The 23,613-nt window shown below is 42.2% G+C and overlaps 2 protein-coding genes across 3 annotated transcripts in view; one reads left to right on the top strand and one right to left on the bottom strand.

Annotated features, from left to right (window-relative positions):
* The window catches only part of LOC115178310 (MORN repeat-containing protein 4), a 37,266-nt gene extending 34,498 nt beyond the window's left edge, over positions 1-2,768 (bottom strand). Inside the window, exons 1-2 of the mRNA XM_029739435.1 lie at positions 2,453-2,768; positions 757-835 (exon numbers count right to left, since the gene is read on the bottom strand). Of these exons, the coding sequence (XP_029595295.1) occupies positions 757-823 (67 nt within the window). The 5' untranslated portion in view covers positions 824-835; positions 2,453-2,768. The remainder of the gene's footprint in view (positions 1-756; positions 836-2,452) is intronic.
* Positions 2,769-3,833: 1,065 nt separating this feature from the next.
* lcor (ligand dependent nuclear receptor corepressor) overlaps positions 3,834-23,613 on the top strand; it is a 72,304-nt gene continuing 52,524 nt past the window's right edge. The window contains exon 1 of one of the 2 annotated variants that reach the window (XM_029738791.1): positions 3,834-4,125. In XM_029738791.1, the coding sequence (XP_029594651.1) occupies positions 4,029-4,125 (97 nt within the window). In that variant the 5' untranslated portion in view covers positions 3,834-4,028. The remainder of the gene's footprint in view (positions 4,126-23,613) is intronic. The other variant, XM_029738790.1, reaches the window with a different exon arrangement.

The raw sequence follows: 23,613 nt of genomic DNA, 5'->3' as shown, positions 1-23,613 counted from the left end.
TAAAGTGATAGAGGGATGAGTAACATGATAGAGGGGCAGAGAGATGAGGGAGATAGAGAGATGAGTAAACTGTTAGAGGGATGAGTAAACTGTTAGAGGGATGAGTAAACTGTTAGAGGGATGAGTAAACTGTTAGAGGGATGAGTAAAGTGATAGAGCAATAGATGGATGAGTAAAATGATAGAGGCATAGAGGGATGTGTAAAGTAATAGATGGATGATTGAAGTGATAAAGGGATAGAAAGATTAGTAAAGTGATAGAGGGATGAGTAACGTGATAGAGGGACAGAGGGATGAGTAAACTGATAGAGGGATGAGTAAACTGATAAAGGGATGAGGAAACTGATAGAGGGATGAGTGAAGTGATAAAGGCATAGAGGGATGAGGAAAGTGATAGATGGATAGAGGGATGAGTAAACTGATAGAGGGATGAGTGAAGTGATAGAGGGATGAGTAACGTGATAGAGGGATAGAGAGATGAGGGATAGAGAGATGTGGGGGATAGAGAGATGAGTAAACTGATAGAGGGATGAGTAAACTGATAGAGGGATGAGTGAAGTGATAATGGGATAGAAAGATTAGTAAAGTGATAGAAGGATGAGTAAAGTGATAGAGGGATGAGTAACATGATAGAGGGATAGAGAGATGAGGGAGATAGAGAGATGAGTAAACTGATAGAGGGATGAGTAAACTGATAGAGGGATGAGTAAAGTGATAGAGGCATAGAGGGATGAGTAAAGTGATAGAAGGATCTTGCCTTCCCTCCACTCCCCATGGTACTCTTCACCGTTGGAATAGGTGAAGGATCCTCTTGTCAGGGTCATATCACACAGGTCCTGTTGCACACACACACACACACACACACACACACACACAATTATTATTGGGTTATGATACTATATACCACAATGGGTTATGATACTATATACCATGATGGGTTATGATACTATATACCATGATGGGTTATGATACTATATACCATGATGGGTTATGATACTATATACCATGATGGGTTATGATACTACATACCATGATGGGTTATGATACTATATACCATGATGGGTTATGATACTACATACCACGATGGGTTATGATACTACATACCACGATGGGTTATGATACTACATACCACGATGGGTTATGATACTATATACCATGATGGGTTATGATACTATATACCATGATGGGTTATGATACTATATACCACGATGGGTTATGATACTACATACCACGATGGGTTACGATACTATATACCACGATGGGTTACGATACTATATACCATGATAGGTTATGATACTACATACCATGATGGGTTATGATACTACATACCACGATGGGTTATGATACTATATACCATGATACTATATACCATGATGGGTTATGATACTATATACCATGATGGGTTATGATAATATATACCATGATGGGTTATGATACTACATACCATGATGGGTTATGATACTATATACCATGATGGGTTATGATACTATATACCATGATGGGTTATGATAATATATACCATGATGGGTTATGATACTATATACCATGATGGGTTATGATACTACATACCATGATGGGTTATGATACTATATACCGTGATGGGTTATGATACTATATACCGTGATGGGTTATGATACTATATACCATGATGGGTTATGATACTACATACCATGATGGGTTATGATACTACATACCATGATGGGTTATGATACATCCCAAAGTACTTCATGACCCTCTAAATGAATGGGTGCATGACTCTTCTGCAAACACCCACAGAGAGCTAACCTGATTGAGACACATTTTGAGGCACAGTTTGGAGCGCTCGCCCAGACAACCCGTGGATTAACTCACACAGAGAGCTGATCTCGGCATTATTTTGCGGTAGGCTACAGTATAGACACTGTAAAATATTCATATGAGCGCCATGACGTTAGGCTTTTTAATGATGTGGTCTTTATTCTATTTTCAACTAATGAAAAGGAATTATCAGGCTATATAGCCTTCTGAACGAACGAATGGCCTACCTGAACTATAGCTGTGATGGCAGGTCAGGGCGATATAATATTATCAAGAACACAGCTATAGCCTAAGAATGGAAAGTCCATCGAGATATTCCATGGCTCATTGTTGTAAACTAGGCTGTGTCTCTGACACAGGGACGTTTGAAGGATTCTCATCCTCTTTTTTCTCCTCTGGATATAATGATGTTACATTAGTACATTTGCATAAAACCAAAACACTTTTATATATTTAACAATAAGAAAAGGATTCCATGTATTAATAGATATTGTTATTCTCTTAATGCAGCCGATGAATCAATACAATAGAGCGTGTATATATGCCCAGTCTAAAATGTTGCCACAGTAACGGTGCGATTTTCCCTTTCACGTAGCCGGCGGACAGCATTGAGAAAATCATCATTGCCACGGCGAATAAACAAACAAATCATTTACCTGGTAGGTATTTTACACCAAGAGAATCCACCTTCCCTACATCACTGACAGAAAACCGGTTGGTGGATGATTCTACACCTTCCAGTGAAAATTAGCTTCCCGTAGCCTCGCATCTCCTGGCAAGAGGCTTCAGCATTATTCCAAGGTGGCGCGGTCCTATTGAGCATCTTTCACTTGACCTTGATTCAAACACTCATCCGATTGGCTGTCTGCTCCTCGTCCAGTGAATCTATGGAAGACATGTTTGTGAAGGGCAACCCCTCATTCAACAGAGTTCGCCGATATAATTAGCCGGAGTGGTCCTTGTTAAACCGTTTGCCCTTGCCTTTTATGTGCCGTCCACGTCTCTGAAGAGATATAAAACGCCATTGAGGCTGTTTTTTAATGATATTATGTAACTTTGGTGTATCAATTTGGTGATTATACTTTGGTGGCGGGTTTCATTGAAAACTCTGATTTATTTGACCCTATATCGCAAAAGAACAGCTGCGAGGGATGGCGAGGGTTTTGTCACCAAGCAGATGATTATCTAAACCAATATGGCAAAGTAGAGGGGACATTCTTTTATTCCTGAAAAATACCACATGGCAAGCAGGAAGTCATAAAGATCGCAATTGAATTAATGTAATTAAGTTGCAGGAAACCTGAAGAAAAAAAACACTGATGTGAAAATTGACCCGTCTTTGTAAAGAAGCCGTAACAGACGGGTTTTGATAAACTCCTTCTGGGTTTAGAACTTAGAAACCCATTTACAAACCACCTTTCTTTCCCTTTTGACTGAGGTCGAATAGCATTAGAGTAATATAGAATTAGAAATAATAGAATAAAATAATATAATAGATTGGAATCAAATATAATTGAATAGAATATTAAAGAATTGGAATAGATTAGAATAGGATTGAAAGAACAGAATAGAACCAAGCCAAGCAGTCTCTCAAATATCGGTTTGAACAGTGTAATTTCGATTCAGTATAAAGTTGATTCTACTTATCATACAACAACACACACAGCAAGAAATATAAATAATAATCTCTGTTCATACCGTCATACAAAGGTCCCTTCCCTGTATATCCCTTGTATATGTTAATACTGAATTATCATTATCTCCTTTTTACATGTATTAAATATATGGTAATCATTGACCTTTCTTTCATTTTGACGGTTCATGGAAAAACATTGGCTATACATTATCTGTCTAAATACCACTGCAATGTATAGGCTATCCACTGCGCATTATTAAAACTCACAACGCGCTGATGCCATTTCACATACATTTGACACATTTAGACCATAGCCTTTACGAGACTGTAAATTCAATCTATACATTTCTTTATTGATCCATATGCTTTTGTTGCGGGTTTAAATTCCATCACTGACGTTCATTCTCTCAACAGAACTGAGATGTTGGGGGGTCTTTCGGGTGGGTGGTGGAGGTGGGTGGGACCGTGAGCGGATGCTGCAGCTATAAGTCCCCCCTACATTTTGTACTCCACCCATAACCCTCAAAAAGTATTGGTGACGTATGCGCACAAGCACCTAGCAGAATGTGCGCGTCCGCGGGAGGGCCCGGTAGAAAATGGCGAGTCTGTGCAAAAGGCAGCAATGCACGATCGAGAGGCGCGGCTTTCGGCAGGAACTTGACTCGTGGCGACACAAACTCATTCACTGTGTAGGTAAGCTCGTTTCGCCTTGCATGGAGGTTCGGCTGGAGAGCCAGGGTGCGCGTGGTTTGGGGAGAAAACACTTAAATGGCTTGGCTGTTGTGTCCTGGGGAAAAACGGACGCTGCTGCTGCCGTCCGTGAGCCAGGGTGCTGAGCGAGCTGTCATTTTTTTGTTGCCTCGCGTCGCAACACCACCCGCCTCCCACGGACCTGCCCAAATATATAGTTAAAGTTTTTTTTAAAGCTTTGGATCTTATTGCCATGTGTTTCAGCGATATAGACGTTATGTTGTTATTATATGTGGATGTGATAAGGGTGTTTTTCTCGGGTATTAGTGATTTGAAAGTGAGGAAACAATTTTTGTCCATTTTTCTTGCTGTTTATGTATTGTAAGCAGGGCGTGTCACGTGTACAGATGGAATTGTAGCTCGGCAAATGAGAAAGGGTTTTCTGTGCCTGTGTGCGCGCTGCTCGTTTTATTGTAGGCCTCCTATATTATTGTTGGGGGAGGGCAGTGCGCGTTCCACCTTCAGAATTGAAGCCGGGATTGGTGTTGCGCGTTACCTTGTTGCCCTGGACGTCGGCACCGGGGAACGCGCATTGCTGCATTGGGGAAATGTCACAGAAAATAATTTTTGTATTTTAGGGAAGGTGGGGGATGACAAAGAAAATGACACTGCGTTTCATCTCGCTGGCCACGGTTGAAAACATGGACTGTTCTTGTTGTTGTAGTACTTGTTGAAATCATTCGTTACAATGTAACTGATGCTGTACAACTCTGCAGTTTAGATTTTGTTTTGTAGCAGTTTACAGCAAACGATTGTTTAGGGGAAATGTTTTTCTCATTAGGTATAGCTTGTTGTTGTCATGCAAACCGATGCAGTGGACATTCCGTTGTTTTGGAAGCTGCGTTATCCCACTCAATGCAATGTATTCTATTTTAATCTTTGATAATCGGTCCAACGTTTCTTCAATAGACTAATAATAGGCAACAGCATAATGACAGTATTTTAATATCAATATAGATCTTTTGGATTTCCCAATTTCCCCTCCCCCAATATTCTGTCGTTTCATTATCTTTGTTTAATCTGGTTAAATCGGTAGATCGATGTTATTGGGAGATTATGATCCACTTTGTTCTGATCTTTAAAACTATAGGTTTCCTCGCTTTCAAAACCAAGTTTATAATCTCCCTTTTATCAGTAGCCTGTGTGTGTGTGTATGTGTGTGTATATATATATATATATATATATAACACTCTTGCCCTTGGCTGTATACTGTATCAGGTGTTAGGCTATAGACCCACCTACCTACAGCTTGATCTTGTTCTGTGTAAAAATCTTCCTGGCCCCTGCCCTGCTGCTCGGCTAACTGGACTGACCCGCAATAATAATAGAACCAGTAGGTACCATCAAAAGCCAAATCTAGTCACATTTTCTCTTGCCGGGCTCACTTGAGAAACAAGAACAAACATTTATTTTCAACTTCAGAGTAGGCCTAAGTGTTTTTATTATCTCCTTTCCAAATAATAGTTTAACATTTCAACGTCGACATTTAACCATGTCTGCTTCTGTCACAGCAGACATGTTCTTCAGGGATGTCAGTCAGCGTATCTATTGATGCTTTATATCCTGTTGTTGCATGTCAATAAACTCATTGGACTGTTTATAGGAGGTTGGATTGGGTGTTGTGATCTTTATGCCACATAGCCCTGTATGTAATGTAGGTTTCATGCAGCATGTTCAATATCAGCCTCCCACCACATTTCCATGGTGAATCTAACTGTATACATATTCGCCTTAGGGCTTATTGATGTCAGTGAACAGCATAGGCCTTCTGTATCCTAGAGCACAAAGGTTGATGTTATTAGCTGCTGTGCCTTTTTCTGCATCACTGTAATTGATTTGGCACATATGTAATAGTGTCTATATAACTGCTTGGCTGAGAAAGGGAGAGACTTGGAGACTTAAAGACTTCATAGATAATGGGGATTTTTGTACAGTTTGTCAGAGGAACAAATTTTGTCTCTAACACTTTAAAATCCATCTCTGTCTCTCTCTCTCTTTCCATTTCCATCCCTCAGTGTTTCTCTCCCTCCATCCCTCTCTCTCTAGTTTCCAGATATCTGGTCATTCAGTATTACAGATGGGTTCCCCAGAGATTTGCCTCCTACTTTCTCATCTAGTTAATTCTCTCGTGGGGGTTTTGAAAAACATGTTGTCATTTATCTGGTGTACCTTCGCCCTGCAGTCTGCCTCCACTAACCCTAACACACACACACACACACACACACACACACACACACACACACACACACACACACACACAGAGAAGGGTTATATACATTCAGGGTTAAGTTGAGAACAGACTGTAGAGAGTTTAGATGTAGGGATTTGAAGGACTATAGACACACACACAGACTGCTGAGATCGATAAGCACAATGTGTGTGTGTGTGCAGGTGTGTGTCTATAGTGTCTGAGGTGCCTTGTGTAGCTACTAGCTAGAACCTGCCCTTTGACTGCACTGACTAGTAATCCCCTGTCCTTTCTGCAGAGACACTGAGCCTCTTCACCCATCTGTGCTGTACACACACACACACACACACACACACACACACACACACACACACACAGACACACAGCCTAAAACAAGCACAAATTACATTTTAAATCTAATTTTTACTCACTTTTTTAAACTCTATACACTATTTAGGAAGATATTTTCCAGAGTTGTATTTGGAGAGTTGAGGTGCTGATTAAAATGCTGTGCTGCTGTTAAGGTGAGTTAGCTCAGTACTAAAGGCTTTGACAAATCTGATGTCATCAATGTGTTTGAACTTTGGGTTAAAAATGCCAGTCTTCCTCTCCTCCCTGTTTCAGATCAAAGTCCTTTAAATCTCAAAATCTAAGCTACACTGTACAGTCTACTCAACTTAACCCTACATTTATATAACCCTTCTCTCTGTGTGCTGTGGGTCAAGATAACAGCCTTACATAAGAACCAGCCATTAAACAATCTGCTTGGGTAGGTTGCAAGAGATCAGTATATGGGCCCATGCTGGTCTGTGCTTTCTTAATGTGCTGTTAAAGAGAATTTGAACACAGATACGTTATGAGGATCGATGCATCCGCACATGCAACTCCTTTTTTTGTGAAAAAGAATGTTGACTTCTACACAGCTAGAAATCATATTCAAATTCCACAAAGTTATTCAGTCAGTTGTTGTTTTGTGTGAAAGGTGACATTTGAGCAAAAATGTAGTTTGTGTGTGTTTGACTAGCAGCGAGGTAGAGAGGGAACGGTTTTGGTTTGGTGTGTTTGACTAGCAGCGAGGTAGAGGGGGAACGGTTTTGGTTTGGTGTGTTTGACTAGCAGCGAGGTAGAGGGGGAACGGTTTTGGTTTGGTGTGTTTGACTAGCAGCGAGGTAGAGGGGGAACGGTTTTGGTTTGGTGTGTTTGACTAGCAGCGAGGTAGAGGGGGAACGGTTTTGGTTTGGTGTGTTTGACTAGCAGCGAGGTAGAGGGGGAACGGTTTTGGTTTGGTGTGTTTGACTAGCAGCGAGGTAGAGGGGGAACGGTTTTGGTTTGGTGTGTTTGACTAGCAGCGAGGTAGAGGGGGAACGGTTTTGGTTTGGTGTGTTTGACTAGCAGCGAGGTAGAGAGGGAATGGTTTTGGTTTGGTGTGTTTGACTAGCAGCGAGGTAGAGGGGGAACGGTTTTGGTTTTGGTTTGGTGTGTTTGACTAGCAGCGAGGTAGAGGGGGAACGGTTTTGGTTTTGGTTTGGTGTGTTTGACTAGCAGCGAGGTAGAGAGGGAACGGTTTTGGTTTGGTGTGTTTGACTAGCAGCGAGGTAGAGAGGGAACGGTTTTGGTTTGTTGTGTTTGACTAGCAGCGAGGTAGAGAGGGAACGGTTTTGGTTTGGTGTGTTTGACTAGCAGCGAGGTAGAGAGGGAACGGTTTTGGTTTGGTGTGTTTGACTAGCAGCGAGGTAGAGAGGGAACGGTTTTGGTTTGTTGTGTTTGACTAGCAGCGAGGTAGAGGGGGAACGGTTTTGGTTTTGGTTTGGTGTGTTTGACTAGCAGCGAGGTAGAGGGGGAACGGTTTTGGTTTTGGTTTGGTGTGTTTGACTAGCAGCGAGGTAGAGAGGGAACGGTTTTGGTTTGGTGTGTTTGACTAGCAGCGAGGTAGAGAGGGAACGGTTTTGGTTTGTTGTGTTTGACTAGCAGCGAGGTAGAGAGGGAACGGTTTTGGTTTGGTGTGTTTGACTAGCAGCGAGGTAGAGGGGGAACGGTTTTGGTTTGGTGTGTGTTTAGTTGTGGAATTAATATTTGAGTGTGTGTTTGAAGGAATGCTTTTGTGTTTGTGTATTTGAAGGAATGCCTGTGTGTGTCTAGCTGTGTATTGGATCAATATTGTAAACCTCAAAAAGTGCTACCAAGGGATGCATAAATCTGTAGTTTATTGGAGCGTGCTGTTCACCTACCCCCTACCGCTCCCCGCCTTTCATTTTAGAAAGCCCCTGTATGATTCTCAGACCAAAACAGCACATTACAGCACCACACAGTAGGGGAACTAAACACCAGATACAAAACCATGACTAGATCTTAAAGTGTCTGTGTCTGTCTGTGGCTGTTTCTAGTAGAGGTCGACCGATTATGATTTTTCAACACCGATGCCGATTATTGGAGGACCAAAATAAGCCGATACCGATTAATCGGCCGATTTTTATATATTTGTAATAATGACAATTACAACAATATTGAATGAACACTTATTTTCACTTAATATAATACATAAATAGAATTAGTCTCAAATAAATAATGAAACATGCACAATTTGGTTTAAATAATGCAAAAACACAGTGTTGGAGAAGAAAGTAAAAGTGCAATATGTGCCATGTAAAAAAGCTAACGTTTAAGTTCCTTGCTCAGAACATATGAAAGCTGGTTGTTCAATATTCCCAGTTAAGAAGTTTTAGGTTGTAGTTATTATAGGAATTATGACACGTCGACTATTTCTCTCTATACCATTTGTATTTCATATACCTTTGACTATTGGATGTTCTAATAGGCACTTTAGTATTGCCAGCCTAATCTCAGGAGTTGATAGGTCACAAGCAGTGCTGTGAAGCAAGCATTGCTAAGAGCTGCTGGCAAACGCAGTAAAGTTTGAATGAACGCTTACGAGCCTGCTGCTGCCTACCACCACTCGGTCAGACTGCTCTATCAAATATCAAATCATAGACTTATTTTATAATTAATAAACACAGAAATACGAGCCTTTGGTCATTACATGGTCAAATCCGGAAACTATCATTTCGAAAACAAAACGTTTATTCTTTCAGTGAAATAAGGGAACCGTTCCGTATTTTATTGAATAGGTGGGTGGCATCCCTAAGTCTAAATATTGCTGTTACATTGCACAACCTTCAATGTTATGTCATAATTATGTAAAATTCTGGCAAATTAGTCCGCAACGAGCCAGGCTGCCCATACTGTTGCGTATACCCTGACTCTGTGTGCAATGAACGCAAGAGAAGTGGCACAATTTCCCTAGTTAATATTGCCTGCTAAAATTAATTTATTTTAACTAAATATGCAGGTTTAAAAATATATACTTCTGTGTATTGATTTTAAGAAAGGCATTGATGCTTATGCACATTCGTGCAACGATTGTGCTTTTGTTAAATCATCACCAGTTTGGCGAAATAGTGATTCGATGATAAATTAACAGGCACCGCATTGATTATATGCAACGCAGGACAAGCTAGTTAACTACAGATGGTTGATGATATTACTAGGTTAACTAGTGATTAAGTGAAGATTGATTGTTTTTTGTAAGATAAGTTTAATGCTAGCTAGCAACTTACCTTGGCTCCTTGCTGCACTCGCGTAACAGGTGGTCAGCCTGTCACACAGTTTCCTCGTGGAATGCAATGTAATCGGACATAATCGGGGTCCAAAAATGCCGATTACCGATTTGTTATGAAAACTTGAAATCGGCCCTAATTAATCGGCCATGCCGATTAATCAGTTGCCCTCTAGTTTCAAGTGACCAGGCTGGTTGTGTGAGTGTGTACCGTGTGTGTGTCTAACACTTGGTCCGTGCGTGCGTATGATTCATCTTCCTTACTACACCAATCTAATAGGTCTATATGATGGGATTGGAATACACAGAGGAACGCTCTCTTTCTTTGTTTAATATAGTCATTGTTATCTGTGGGACAACTGCTACAGTATACAGGACACTGCTCATCTTCAGCCTATGGGTACTGTTGTGTTCAATGAAGCTGATTGAATGAACGATTGAGTGAAGACGCCATCTCTTCTCTGCTCGAAAAGAGATGGGCAGTGTTGATGAGTCTTTTGATGGCTTTCATAGCAGTATGTTCAGGGTCATGAAGACTTGGCCATTCAGCAAACAAAGACCGACCCAAAGACTAGGCTACTGTGTGTTAATTAGCCCATGACTACATCTTAAGTGTGCTATAAGATAAATGAACGTATGGCTGAATGAAGACAGACAGCAGTCATGAGTTTTACTTCTTTTTATGCGCTTCAAAGCGATATACTCAAGGACGTGTTTCAGTCCATAAACCCGGTCTGAACATAAAGAGCTCCCAAATACTTTTATTTTCCTTCTAAGACACGACTGGATCTTTCTAAAGTGTATTAGTGTGATTCTATGTGAGTTCAACATCTATTCAGAGCTGAAGGGACCAGATGATGTTATTCATGGTCAGCTGATAGAAAAATGTGAGTTCTTCAAGTATTCACTCTGGCTGGACAATGGAAGTTTTTAATTGGAACATCTTTATTTGGACTTATTAACACCAACACATGTCTGGATCTGGCCTTCATTGGAGAGTTTGAGGCAAGCTGAACACGCTGCCAGAAACACACTCTCTCTCTACCTCCCTCCCCCTGCTAGCGGGCGGTTCTCTCTCTACCTCCCTCCCCCTGCAACTGGGCCGGTTCTCTCTCTCTCTCTACCTCCCTCCCCCTGCTACCGGGCCGGTTCTCTCTCTCTCGCCACCTCCCTCCCCCTGCTACCGGGCCGGTTCTCTCTCTCTCTACCTCCCTCCCCCTGCTACCGGGCCGGTTCTCTCTCTCTCCACCTCCCTCCCCCTGCTACCGGGCCGGTTCTCTCTCTCTCTCCACCTCCCTCCCCCTGCTACCGGGCCGGTTCTCTCTCTCTCTCTCTACCTCCCTCCCCCTGCAACCGGGCCGGTTCTCTCTCTCTCTCTACCTCCCTCCCCCTGCTACCGGGCCGGTTCTCTCTCTCTCTACCTCCCTCCCCCTGCTACCGGGCCGGTAGGGTGTATGAGCAATCAGAGAATGGGGGTTAATGTGAGTGTGTTTGTTTAAGCATGCTGTGCCCACTAGGCATGGCATAGCACCAGCCTGGGCTTATTGCCCACTGGAGCATGCTGGGTAATGTAGTCTGGCAGAGAGTTCTGCTGTTCACTGCAAATGTACAGTGAGAGAAGATGGAGAGACAGAGAGAGGGCGAGAGGCAGGGAGGAGTAAAAGGGAGACGGGGGGGGGGTGTAAAATAGAGAGAGAGGCAGTTTATGGATACCATTTTTTAAATCTATTTTATTTCACCTTTATTTAAACAGGTAGGCTAGTTGAGAACATGTTCTCATTTACAACTGCGACCTGGCCAAGATAAAGCAAAGCAGTGCAACAAACAACAACAGAGTTACACATGGAATAAACAAAACAGTCAATAATACAATATAAAACATTTTAAAAAGTATATATTTACAGTGTGTGCAAATGAGGTAGGATAAGGGAGGTAAGGCAATAAATAAGCCATAGTGGTGAAATAATTACAATATAGCAATTAAACACTGGAGTGATAGATGTGCAGAAGATGAGTGCGCAAGTAGAGATACTGGGGTGCAAAGGAATAAAATAAATAAAATAAATAACGGTATAGGGATGAGGTAGTTGGATGGGCTATTTACAGATGGGCTATGTGCAGTGATCTGTGAGCTGCTCTGACAGCTGGTGCTTAAAGTTAGTGATGGAGATATAAGATTCCAGCTTCAGTGATTTTTGCAGTTTGTTCCAGTCATTGGCAATAGAGAACTGGAAGGAAAGGTGGCTAAAGGGGGTGTTGGCTTTGGGGATGACCAGTGAAATATACCTGCTGGAGCGTGTGCTACGGTTGGGTGCTGCTATGGTGACCAGTGAGCTGAGATAAGGCGGGGCGTTACCTAGCGAAGACTTATAGATGACCTGGAGCCAGTGGGTTTGGCGACGAATATGAAGCGTAGGCCAGCCAATGAGCGCATACAGGTCACAGTGGTGGGTAGTATATGGGGCTTTGGTGACAAAACGGATGGCACTGTGATAGACTGCATCCAATTTGCTGAGCAGGGTGTTGGAGGCTATTTTGTAAATGACATCGCCGAAGTCAAGGATCGGTAGGATAGTCAGTTTTACGAGGGTATGTTTGGCAGCATGAGTGAAGGATGCTTTGTTGCGAAATAGGAAGCCGATTCTAGATTTAATTTTGGATTGGAGATGCTTAATGTGAGTCTGGAAGGAGAGTTTAGTCTAACCAGACATCTAGGTATTTGTAGTTGTCCACATATTCTAAGTCAGAACCGTCCAGAGTAGTGATGCGGGCAGGTGTGGGCAGCAATCGGTTGAAGAGCATGCATTTAGTTTTACTTGCATTTAAGAGCAGTTGGAGGCCACGGAAGGAGAGTTGTATGGCATGGAAGCTCGTCTGGAGGTTAGTAAACACAGTGTCTAAAGAAGGGCCAGAAGTATACAGAATGGTGTCATCTGCGTAGAGGTGGATCAGAGAATCACCAGCAGCGAGAGCGACATCATTGATGTACACAGAGAAGAGAGTCGGCCCGAGAATTGAATCCTGTGGCACCCCCATAGAGACTGCCAGAGGTCCGGACAACAGGCCCTCCAATATGACACACTGAACTCTGTCTGAGAAGTAGTTGGTAAACCAGATGAGGCAGTCATTTGAGAAACCAAGGCTGTTGAGTCTGCCGATTTAAGAATGTGGTGATTGACAGAGTCGAAAGCCTTGGCCAGGTCGATGAATACAGCTGCACGGTATTGTCTCTTATCGGTTATGATATCGTTTAGGACCTTGAGCATGGCTGAGGTGCACCCATGACCAGCTCGGAGAAGGTACGGTGGGATTCAAAATGGTCTGTTTGTTAACTTGGCTTTCGAAGACCTTAGAAAGGCAGGGTAGGATAGATATAGGTCTACAGTGTTTTCCCCTTTGAAGAGGGGGATGACCGCGGCAGCTTTCCAATCTTTGGGGATCTCAGACGATACGAAAGAGAGGTTGAACAGGCTAGTAATAGGGGTTGCAACAATTTCAGCGCATAATTTTAGAAAGAAAGGGTCCAGATTGTCTAGCCCGGCTGATTTGTAGGGGTCCAGATTTTGCAGCTCTTTCAGAACATCGGCTATCTGGATTTGGGTGAAGGAGAAATGAGGGAGACTTGGGTAAGTTGCTGTGGGGGGTAGCCAGCTGGAAAGCATGGCCAGCCGTAGAAAAATGCTTATTGAAATTCTCGATTATCAGTGGTGACAGTGTGTCCTAGCCTCAGTGCAGTGGGCAGCTGGGAGGAGGTGCTCTTATCGACTGTATGGTGGAGATCAGCAGCGTAGATTGACATTCCTCACAATATCCATTGAGTCTGTTATACTTTGTCATGCCTGTGGATCTTCTCTACAAATGGCATGAATACGGTTTGGATGGAATACACAATATGGTCTGAAAGCACAGCCCCCCTCTTACATGTACTGGAGATGTGGGTTTAAATACATGTATTGTTTGAGTTGGTATTTCTCTATTAGTGGTTGGCCAAGGCCAGTAAACAAGAAAACCTTGTATTTGTCTCTGTTGCAAAATTGATTTGTCCATTACCAGTGTTTAAATAAAAAAACATTTTTAAAGCAATGTTTTGGATGTTCATATTACTTGGCACTCGACAGTGCAGCCTTAGCATATTGTTTTCTATCTAGAACCTTAAAGGGTTTTTCAGCTGTCCCCATAGGAGAAGCCTTTGAAGAACCCTTTTTGTTTCTTCAAAGCGGGTTCTACAGAGGGTTCTACATGGAACCCCAAAAGCTTCTACCTGGCACTAAAAAGGTTCTACCTGGAACTAAAAAGTGTTCTCCTAGGGGGACAGCCAAAGAACTTTTGGAACCCTTTTTTCTCAGCGTGTACAGTGCCTTGCAAAAGTATTCAATAGTTCAGATTTCTTCACATTTTATTGTTACAAAGTGGGATTCAAATGGATTTAATTGAAGTTCTGTCAACAGTCTACCCAAAATACTCTGTCAAAGTGAAATAACATTTTTAACATTTTGTAAAAAAAAATTCATATAAATTAAATAACTAAAATATAGTCGTTGCATAAGTATTCAGCTCCTTGAATCAATACTTTAGAAACACCTTTGACAGCGATTACAACTGTGAATCTTCTTGGGCGAGACTCCAAGAGCTTGCCACACCTGGATTGTGCAATATTAGCCCATTTGATTATTTTCATAATTCTTCCAGCTCTGTCAAGATGCTGGGGATCACGGCTAGGCAGCAATTTAAGTGTATTCCTTTGCTGTGTTTAAAAAAAAAAAAGAATTATTACGTTAGTGCCTTGTTGAAATACAAAATGCTTGTTTTTAAATATTTGTATTCTTCTTGTCATTTAAATAATTATTATGGAGTCATTTACAATGTTGTTGATCCACCCTCACTCTTCGTCCATCACAGCCTTTGGACTCTGTAGCTGTTTTAAAATCACCAATGGCCTCGTGGTAACATCCCTGAGCAGTTTCATTCCTGTCCTGCAGCTCAGTTCAGAAGGACGACTGTATCTGATGTGTCTGGGTGGGTTTACATCATCCACAGCATAATTATTAACTTGATCATGTTTAAAGAGATATTCAATGTCTGATTTGTTATTGTTACCCATCCACCAATCACTGGCCTTCTTTATGAGGCTTTCTCAAAGCTCCCTGGTCTTTGTAGTTGAATCTGTGCTTGAAATCCAGTAGTTGACTCGGGGACCTTACAGATGTTGAGTGTATGGGGGACAGAGGGGTCAGTCGAAAGAACCTCTCCACATCACTTAAGTCATTTGTTAAGCCAAATGGAACTCCTGAACTCATTTAAGCTTGCCTGAACAAAGAGGCTGAATACTTCTGCAACGACTGTATTTTAGTTATCACACTTTTCTATTAATAACATACATCTTCCACTTTGATATTAGAGTATTTTGACTAGATTGTTAACAAAAAAAAACTAAACAGCAATTTTACAAAATGTGAAGATATGCAAGGGGATGAAATACAGTGCCTTGCAAAAGTGATGTCCGCAGCTGCCCCTGCCTAACATTACACACACACACACACACACACACAGTGCCACAGTAAGTAAAGACGACAGGCCCAGCCAGGGCCATGGGTTTTAGCTCTAGCATTGTGTGTACAGCTACTGTGTACTGCTTTGTCATCCCATGTTAGGTGTCAAATGCAGGAGACTGCGCATTCAAATAAACCTGAAGGTCAACCAACCCTGCTGCTGCCACACACACACACACACACACACACACGCCGCTGCGACCACAACCATCAGAGAAAAATGTCACATACGTTTAATCCTCTGTCGTCTCCGAGTACCCCTCCTCCTCTTCCGGTTGTCTCTGTGCCATCTCATCTTCTTCCTGATGATCTTCTGACTGTGTTATTAAATATTCTGCTGTGTTTTTAATAGGGTGACTCACGTTGGTGAAAAAGACAGACATTTGAAGACTCTGTGGGTGATTATTTGATTCTACAAAAGGTTACTGCTTTCTCCAGTTTTAACCACATGGTCTCTGTACAGCTTGTACATTTCGAGTCCTACTTTTTTGTGGGGGAGGTGGCGGGATACGTTGGTATCCTGTGGCCATGGTCAGAACTACTTCTAACACCCACCCCACCAGTGATGAGGTCTGTCTGTCTGTGTAGACACTCCTTCCACAGTCTTAACTGATACTTAGGTCGACAGGGAGGCACTCTGCTTTATAATTGTATAAGTTAGATTCTGACTGGTGCGTCTGACCCGTGTTAGATTCTGACTGGTGCGTCTGACCAGTGTTAGATTCTGGCTGGTGCGTCTGACCCGTGTTAGATTCTGGCTGGTGCGTCTGACCCGTGTTAGATTCTGGCTGGTGCGTCTGACCCGTGTTAGATTCTGGCTGGTGCGTCTGACCCGTGTTAGATTCTGACTGGTGCGTCTGACCCGTGTTAGATTCTGACTGGTGCGTCTGACCCGTGTTAGATTCTGACTGGTGCAGAAAGATAATCACGGAATTAGATTGTATTCTTTCTAATACAGTTACAATTTTTATTATACAGTAATACCACTTATTATGCAAAATATTGTTTGCCAGAACAGGGTGTGTGTGTGTGTGTGTGTGTGTGTGTGAAGAAACAGGTGTAAGGTAAAACAGTTTCATATTTTGCTATGGGTCAAAGGTAGCTGTTAACCATATCAATCTGCTTGTCACCTCTCAAACACACACTCACCTTTAGACTGTAGGAATGGTTCAGTTAAATTAGGCTGGATGGGTTTTAGGGAATGGTTCAGTTAAATTAGGCTGGATGGGTTTTAGGGAATGGTTCAGTTAAATTAGGCTGGATGGGTTTTTAGGGAATGGTTCAGTTAAATTAGGCTGGATGGGTTTTTAGGGAATGGTTCAGTTAAATTAGGCTGGATGGGGTTTTAGGGAATGGTTCAGTTAAATTAGGCTGTGTTACTGTATATAGGTCCTGATGTTTTGAATGGAGGATGTTTACAGACCTTATAGACCCCCCAACAGCACCCACAAAGATATCCTTACTGTGCTCCCCTCTCTTCTCACCCACTGTTGCTGCTTGACTGTGTCTCACCCTGCCTGTGTCTCACCCTGCCTGTGTCTCACCCTGCCTGTGTCTCACTGACAGCCAACTATCTGTCCATGAACCCACAACCTTTTCGTTTCCAGCACCACGCGCCAACCCACTGAGACCCCCCCTAGTACTACTGTTGTATCTCCAGACAGATAAAGGTATTTCTGCCTATCACAGCAAATATTCTCATGTACATGACATTAATAAAACCATCTGCTGCCCTGGATCAGTGTGAAGAGTCTATATTAGATCTTAGTTAGAGGGTTCCTTCTACAGTCTCTTTTTCTCTCCCCCCACGGTCTCTCTCTCCCTCCATGGGCTCTCTTTCTCCACATTACCAAGCAGAAGACTATAACAGCCTTTGATTTGTGAAAGTGAAATAGAGATTGCGTCTTGTGTAACTTCTGCCAGAGCACACACACAGTGTGTGTGTGTGGTTTTCAGAGTGTCAGAGTTAAAAGTAGCCATACGTTTTCATCTGTTTATACTGCTGTGTGTGTGTGTGTGTGGGGCACGTGCCTTGGCCCCCTTATTAAACACACTCAGCTAGCTGCTCCAAAATGGGTTCAGATGATGTGCTCATCACAGGGTTTTCCTTAAAGCTGTGTGGCCTTTCACCGCTCTTATTTCAAACAGGGATTTCACAGGAATTTGAGGATTTTCTCTCTCCACCTTAATACCATCAAATGTTTGAGGAATGTATTTGTCTGTTTTCTAAAGCAGCCGGTCTGCTCCGCCTGGCTTCTGGCTTGCATTAAGAGTATTGTTTGTGTGTTATGGATGGGGGTTATTTCATCATGCACTATTCCAATAGTATAGGATGTTCAAAATACATTGTTTAAAAAAAAAAAAAAAACATGAGCATGGTTTTTTGTTGTTCAGTTTTAAACCTGAGCACTGCTTTGTGAGGAGAGAGGCTGGTGCTCTATTGCAGCATTGGGGGGTCAGTGTGTGTGGGATGGGAGCAATCTGAGCAGACAGAGGGGGAGAGAGGCTGGCGCTCTATTGCAGCTTTGGAGGGGTCAGTGTGTGTGGGATGGGAGCAATCTGAGCAGACAGGGGGGGGGAGAGAGAGAGACAGAACGACAAAGTAATGTTAGCCAAGGCAACACGGCTCATAGCGAAGACTTGCTAACTTGTAGCAGCAACGATGTTATTTAGCATCCCATACAACAGTGCCTGTCTTGACTGGAGTAGCCTAGAACCGTGGTTCCCAACCGGGGATACCAGGACCCCTGGGGGTACTTGGCCTATCCACAGGGGGTACTTGAGAAGATTCATGCTGGTGAAATGTACATGAGCGGTGATCCGGGCAGAGCAACATTCAGTTGGTGGTACAGTAACCGTTAAAGGTTAGGAACAACTGGCCTAGAGAAGCTAGCTAGCTAATTGAGGCCACACGCTGCACTTTCTCCCCAGCCCCATTCAGATAAAACTACCGTCTACCTGTTGGTTGCTCGTTGTAGCCTACTCTCTCATTTCGCTAACTTTTAATTCGGTCCATTTTATTCCATCTTGCATTGCATTAGTGAACTCTCACTCCACTTGCTACACGTTGAGCCTCTCTGACGCAAACAACACGCTACACACGGTGAAGGCTGCCAGGCGGCTGCCGGTATTCTTCCGGGGCGTTCATCTTTAAAAGGAACGCTTGTTGTTTTATTAAATGAATCCTTTGAAATGTCACGGTACTGTGCCTTCAGAAAGTATTCATACCCCTTGACTTATTCCACATTTTGTTGTGTTACAGCCTGAATTCAACATGGATTGACTAGACTTTCTCTCTACCCATAGTGGAATGTTTTTAGAATTTCTTTGCAAATGTATTGAAAATGAAATGCAGAAATCTCATTTACATAAGTATTCACACCCCTGAGTCAATACAGTACATGCTACAATCACCTTTGGCAGCGATTACAGCTGTAATTTCATTTGAAATGAATTTGAAAACATTTCTAAAAACATATTTCCACTTTGACATTATGGGGTAGTGTGTGTTGGCCGATGACACAAAATGTCAACGAAATCAACTTTAAAGTCAGACTGTAACACAACAAAATGTGGATGTGAATACTTTCTGAAGGCACTGTATATCCTTGTATGTAACAATGTCACGTGTATATTTCAATAGCTATGCACATCCCTCGTGTGTGTGTGTAAAGTGATGTTGCTTAGCCTTAGACTGCATACTACCCTAGCTGACTCTGTAGTAAAATAGTGTTCATTGTTCTTTCTCACGAGCCAGGATGTTGTGGGGGTTGTGTTTCACCTGTGAATAACAATAACAAATGTCCAAATGATGGATATATGGATGAAACATATTTTTGTTTATGTTTGAGGCCGACACTCACACAAACACGCCCGCACAGTGTTTGGTTGTGTTTGTTTGCTGACGGTGACTGGCAGAGAAAGGCATCTCAAATCCCATGCTGAATCCCTGAAGAGGCCTAGTAAACAGGCTTTCAGATCACACGTTTTTTTAACTAAAGGCCTGTATGCTGATGATGAGTCTTAATCCCAATCAGACTTTAATTGGTTGTTGTCGTATTTAAATAAAACAGGATCTATGTCTTTGTATATCATATCCCCTACCCAATGCACACACCTCCCTCACTGGAATTTGGGATTTTTTTTCTGGCTAGCATTGTCTTCCTTCTTTCACTCACTCACATTTCCTTTCTCCTTCACTCTCCCTCCCTCTCTGGGTCAGGTTGAAAGGCTTTACTGTCTTTACTGAGCCTTTCTAGTTGAGACCTGGACTCTCCAGTCTTCTGGTAAAACACAGGGTTTCTTCTAGCAGGGGAACTAGATGGTTTAATACAGCTATTATTCCTTTGTGACTAAAAGCCTCCAACCTCTCAAAACACGTAATGACCCCTCACTGTAACAGCCACTTTGGCCAAATTGGAGGTACATTATCTAACTTAGGGTTCTCTCTGTGTGTGCTTGTGTTTGTGTGTTTATAGCTGTGTGTTTGTAATTGCTAGAGTGACTCTGTGATTTCATATTTTTTATGTTGTTCAGAGTTAAGGGTTGACTGTTATACTTCTAAAGTAGTTTGTGTTTATAATTTTGTGAAAGAGAAAGAAGAGAGAGAAAAGTAGAGAAACAGACAGGAAGAGATTGAAAGAGGGGGATTTCGGTCCTCTTTAGCAGCTGTAGCACAGATAGAACAATGAGCCAGATGTTTCACCGGTTGTCTACATCTGAAGCATCCTGTTGGCGTTTCCACTCACTACCAAATATGGTGATGAGAGGAAGCCCAGTGGCCGGCAGTGAGGAGAAGGCGCAAAATCGATTTTGGCAGAAATATATATTTTTTTCTCATCGATTAAACATTTGATCTCCATACAATTTTCTGTATCCAAATTACAGACTCTGGTCTATCATGGGTTAGTTATAAAAATATTTGTGTGTAGTGCATTTGTTCCCCTGCCTGTCTGCCAGTCTGCAAGGATCTCCCTGCCTGGGAATGATGTCTTTTGGTCTGGCTAATGACAATTAGCAACTTCATGTGAAAAACATGATAAGAGGAGAGAAGAGCAGAAGTGAGAAAGCATACAGTATGTGTGTCTTTGTGACGGTTTGTCATGGCTTCCTTTGTTTTGGGAGGCGGAGAATGTGAGCACATTTATGTCCAAACTGGCACGTTCTTTGCGCGCGCGTGTGTGTGTGTTGAAGGTTAATGGTGATTCTGCTCATCTCTCCATATTTCAAGACGATGTGAAACCTAAATGCTGAATCACGTGATCATTGGATGGAATGATCCTCACTCACACTCTCACACTCTCACACACAGACCTATTTATCAAACAATACATTCAATGAAATGCTAATAAAAAAACTAGCCTGAAGTTATCAAACTAACTTACAATAGTTTAAATTGTATAAAGGTTGCGTTCGCGGGGTTACAAAGAAATCCATACATGTGAAGGTCCATGTGACGGTTATTGCCCTAGTGTTCTCTATCTGCCTCTCACCTATCAGCATCCCTAGTGGCTGTGTCTGTGGAATTTAAATGCAGGTGTTTTAATTCTTGGGCTTTTCTCTTTTCTCTGGATGCTCCACTGCTGACACACACAGCGGTATCAACACACAGTGCAATTTACCCACCCTGGCTTCAGGCGGGATTAAAGCCCCATTCAAAATGCCGTCTTCCATTTCCAAATCTCCTACAATTATAGTTTCATTCTTAGCTAGTGAAATTGACTAAAAACCATGCCTTCGAGTTGCTTATTCTCTCTCCCCCTCTCATATGATATATATATATATATATAATATATAGTTATTTTCTGTGAAGCTTCACATTTCTTTGTCTGTCACAAGTCTCTGACAGGCTCCACAATGTGTCTGTATCACCTAGCATTGTACCTTTAGCCGTAAGCAAGCTAAAGAAAACACTCTTCTAGCATTGTACCTTTAGCCGTAAGCAAGCTAAAGAAAACACTCTTCTAGCATTGTACCTTTAGCTGTAAGCAAGCTAGAGAAAACATTCTCTTCTAGCATTGCATTGTTGATGAATTGAACCGTTTTCTATCTCCCAGTGTAACTGACAATAATAAAACGGTATCCTATAGAAACCTTACATTCACAAAGAGATATTCAACGCCATCTTTTTTTAACTTGTAAAAGGGGAGAGCTCACGGCTGTGTCCCAAATGTTACCGTATGTAGAGCGCTACGTTACATACTAGCCCTATGGATCCTGGTCAAATGTAGTGCACTACATAGGGAATGAGGTGCCATTTGTGATGCGCCCATGAACTCTACACCTTTGCAGCTGCAAAAAATAATATCTATATTTGTGTGGCTTTCTGTCGGTTCGGCTCACCATTGTGTCAAGGAGCTCGATTGCCGCCTTTTTCGCTATTTTTCCTGTTCAGTTCTCTTTCAGAGGTGGTCTCCATTATATTCTGTTCGTTGCACTGTGATATTTGGCTGTTGTGTTTGGTTTCATATACCAGTGAAATCTACAGATGTAGATTCTTCATTTTAGTTAGTTTGCTACAGCAGGAAAATAATCCTGCAGCTACATGAAATGTTCATTATTATGTGGGTTATAATTAATGGACATTCCTTGTAGGGGTTGATACATTTTACATTAGGGCAAATCAAGTCTAAAGTTTGCAATTTCCACTTTAAAATGTCAGAGGCCTTTTTAAACCACGAATACGCTACACGTTTGCATTTCCTGCTGTGCAGGAACATTCTCAGCAACAGAACGGTGATCAAATGAAGATCCTACATCTGTATGTGAAATCCTGAGGAAAGGTGTCTTCAAGAAGTAGGCTAAGAGAATGAACCAGAACATTCTTAGTATTGTTCAGTAGTTGTTGCGCTGTGTAGACCTGAAGTATTCAGTTGTCAATAGTGTAGACCTTCTCTTTCTACCACTAAGGTTTAAAAAATAAAATAAAGATTCAATCTTTTTAGCAAAAAACGGCAGCCCCGCCACTTGTTTTGGTATACAGCTGAGAGATGGGTTAGGGAAAGGTAACCACTCTCTCAAATTCATAGACAGCGCTCCAGATGGAAGAAACGGAAGAGGATAGATTATTCCTGTCCTCTGAGGCTCTCCTGACCTCTCCTTATGCTAGCCTCACAACCCAGCCACCTGAATACAGCTTTATTACTGTAAACAGAACAGCCTTTTGTGTGTCCGACCGCCCCTCCCTGTATCATCTCATCCTACACTTAAATCTCCTCAGGAATGTCAGTAACCCACGTGGCCTCTCTTTCTCCGTGTGTGTGTGTCGTTAAAGCGGAGCACGTGCCCTAAAAGAGGTTTAACCTCTAAACCTTCTCCCCCAAAAATATGATAATGTCTGCTATGGGAGGGATAAGCGTAGATACTAGATAGACTATTGTTTAGGAGTTCTCTAGAAATAACCTGATCTAGATGTTACACATCTGTCTGTGAAGCCCCTGAGAGTGTTCGGCTTTATAGTAATTGTTACGAACCCCTTTGGCCCTGCAGTCTAGGGGGGGGATGGAAACGAGACCCATAATATATCTCATGCAAATCATAACAGTGAAAAGGAACAGTGAGAACTAAAAACAGACAACCTAAACCTACCGTCAAACACTTAAGGTTTATTGTTCAAACACACGGTGAGGGGTGGGGAGGGCTGAGCTGGACCCAAGGAAAGAATACATATTTTTTTTAAAACCTAATCTAGTCTTACCTGCTTCATGAACAGCTAGCTAACTAACCAATAAAATACAGTGGGTTGTCCGCCCAGTTCTAACTAGGGTACTTAGACAAAGTTTTCCTATGGGTAATGTATGCCCATGGGCGACTTGGCTTGGTATCCCCTTTTCCCACCAACAAACAAACAGCCATACACCACAGCAATACATACTCACATGATAATGGACAACGTGAGATGTAGGCGCAAAAACAAAAGAGAGAGAGCTCCAGAGACAACTGATTGGGTTTCTTTTAAACCAAGGGAAAAGGGGATGTGATTGGGTAAGGGAAAAGGAGCAGGTGTGTCTTCAGATTGGCGACTGATTGGCGACTGATGACTGCCACCTGTGACTAGGACAGAAGGAGAGAAAACAAATACA

This window comes from Salmo trutta, chromosome 38, assembly GCF_901001165.1.
Source record: "Salmo trutta chromosome 38, fSalTru1.1, whole genome shotgun sequence".
Classification (NCBI taxonomy): domain Eukaryota; kingdom Metazoa; phylum Chordata; class Actinopteri; order Salmoniformes; family Salmonidae; genus Salmo; species Salmo trutta.
This window is presented reverse-complemented; position numbering and strand designations above follow the sequence as displayed.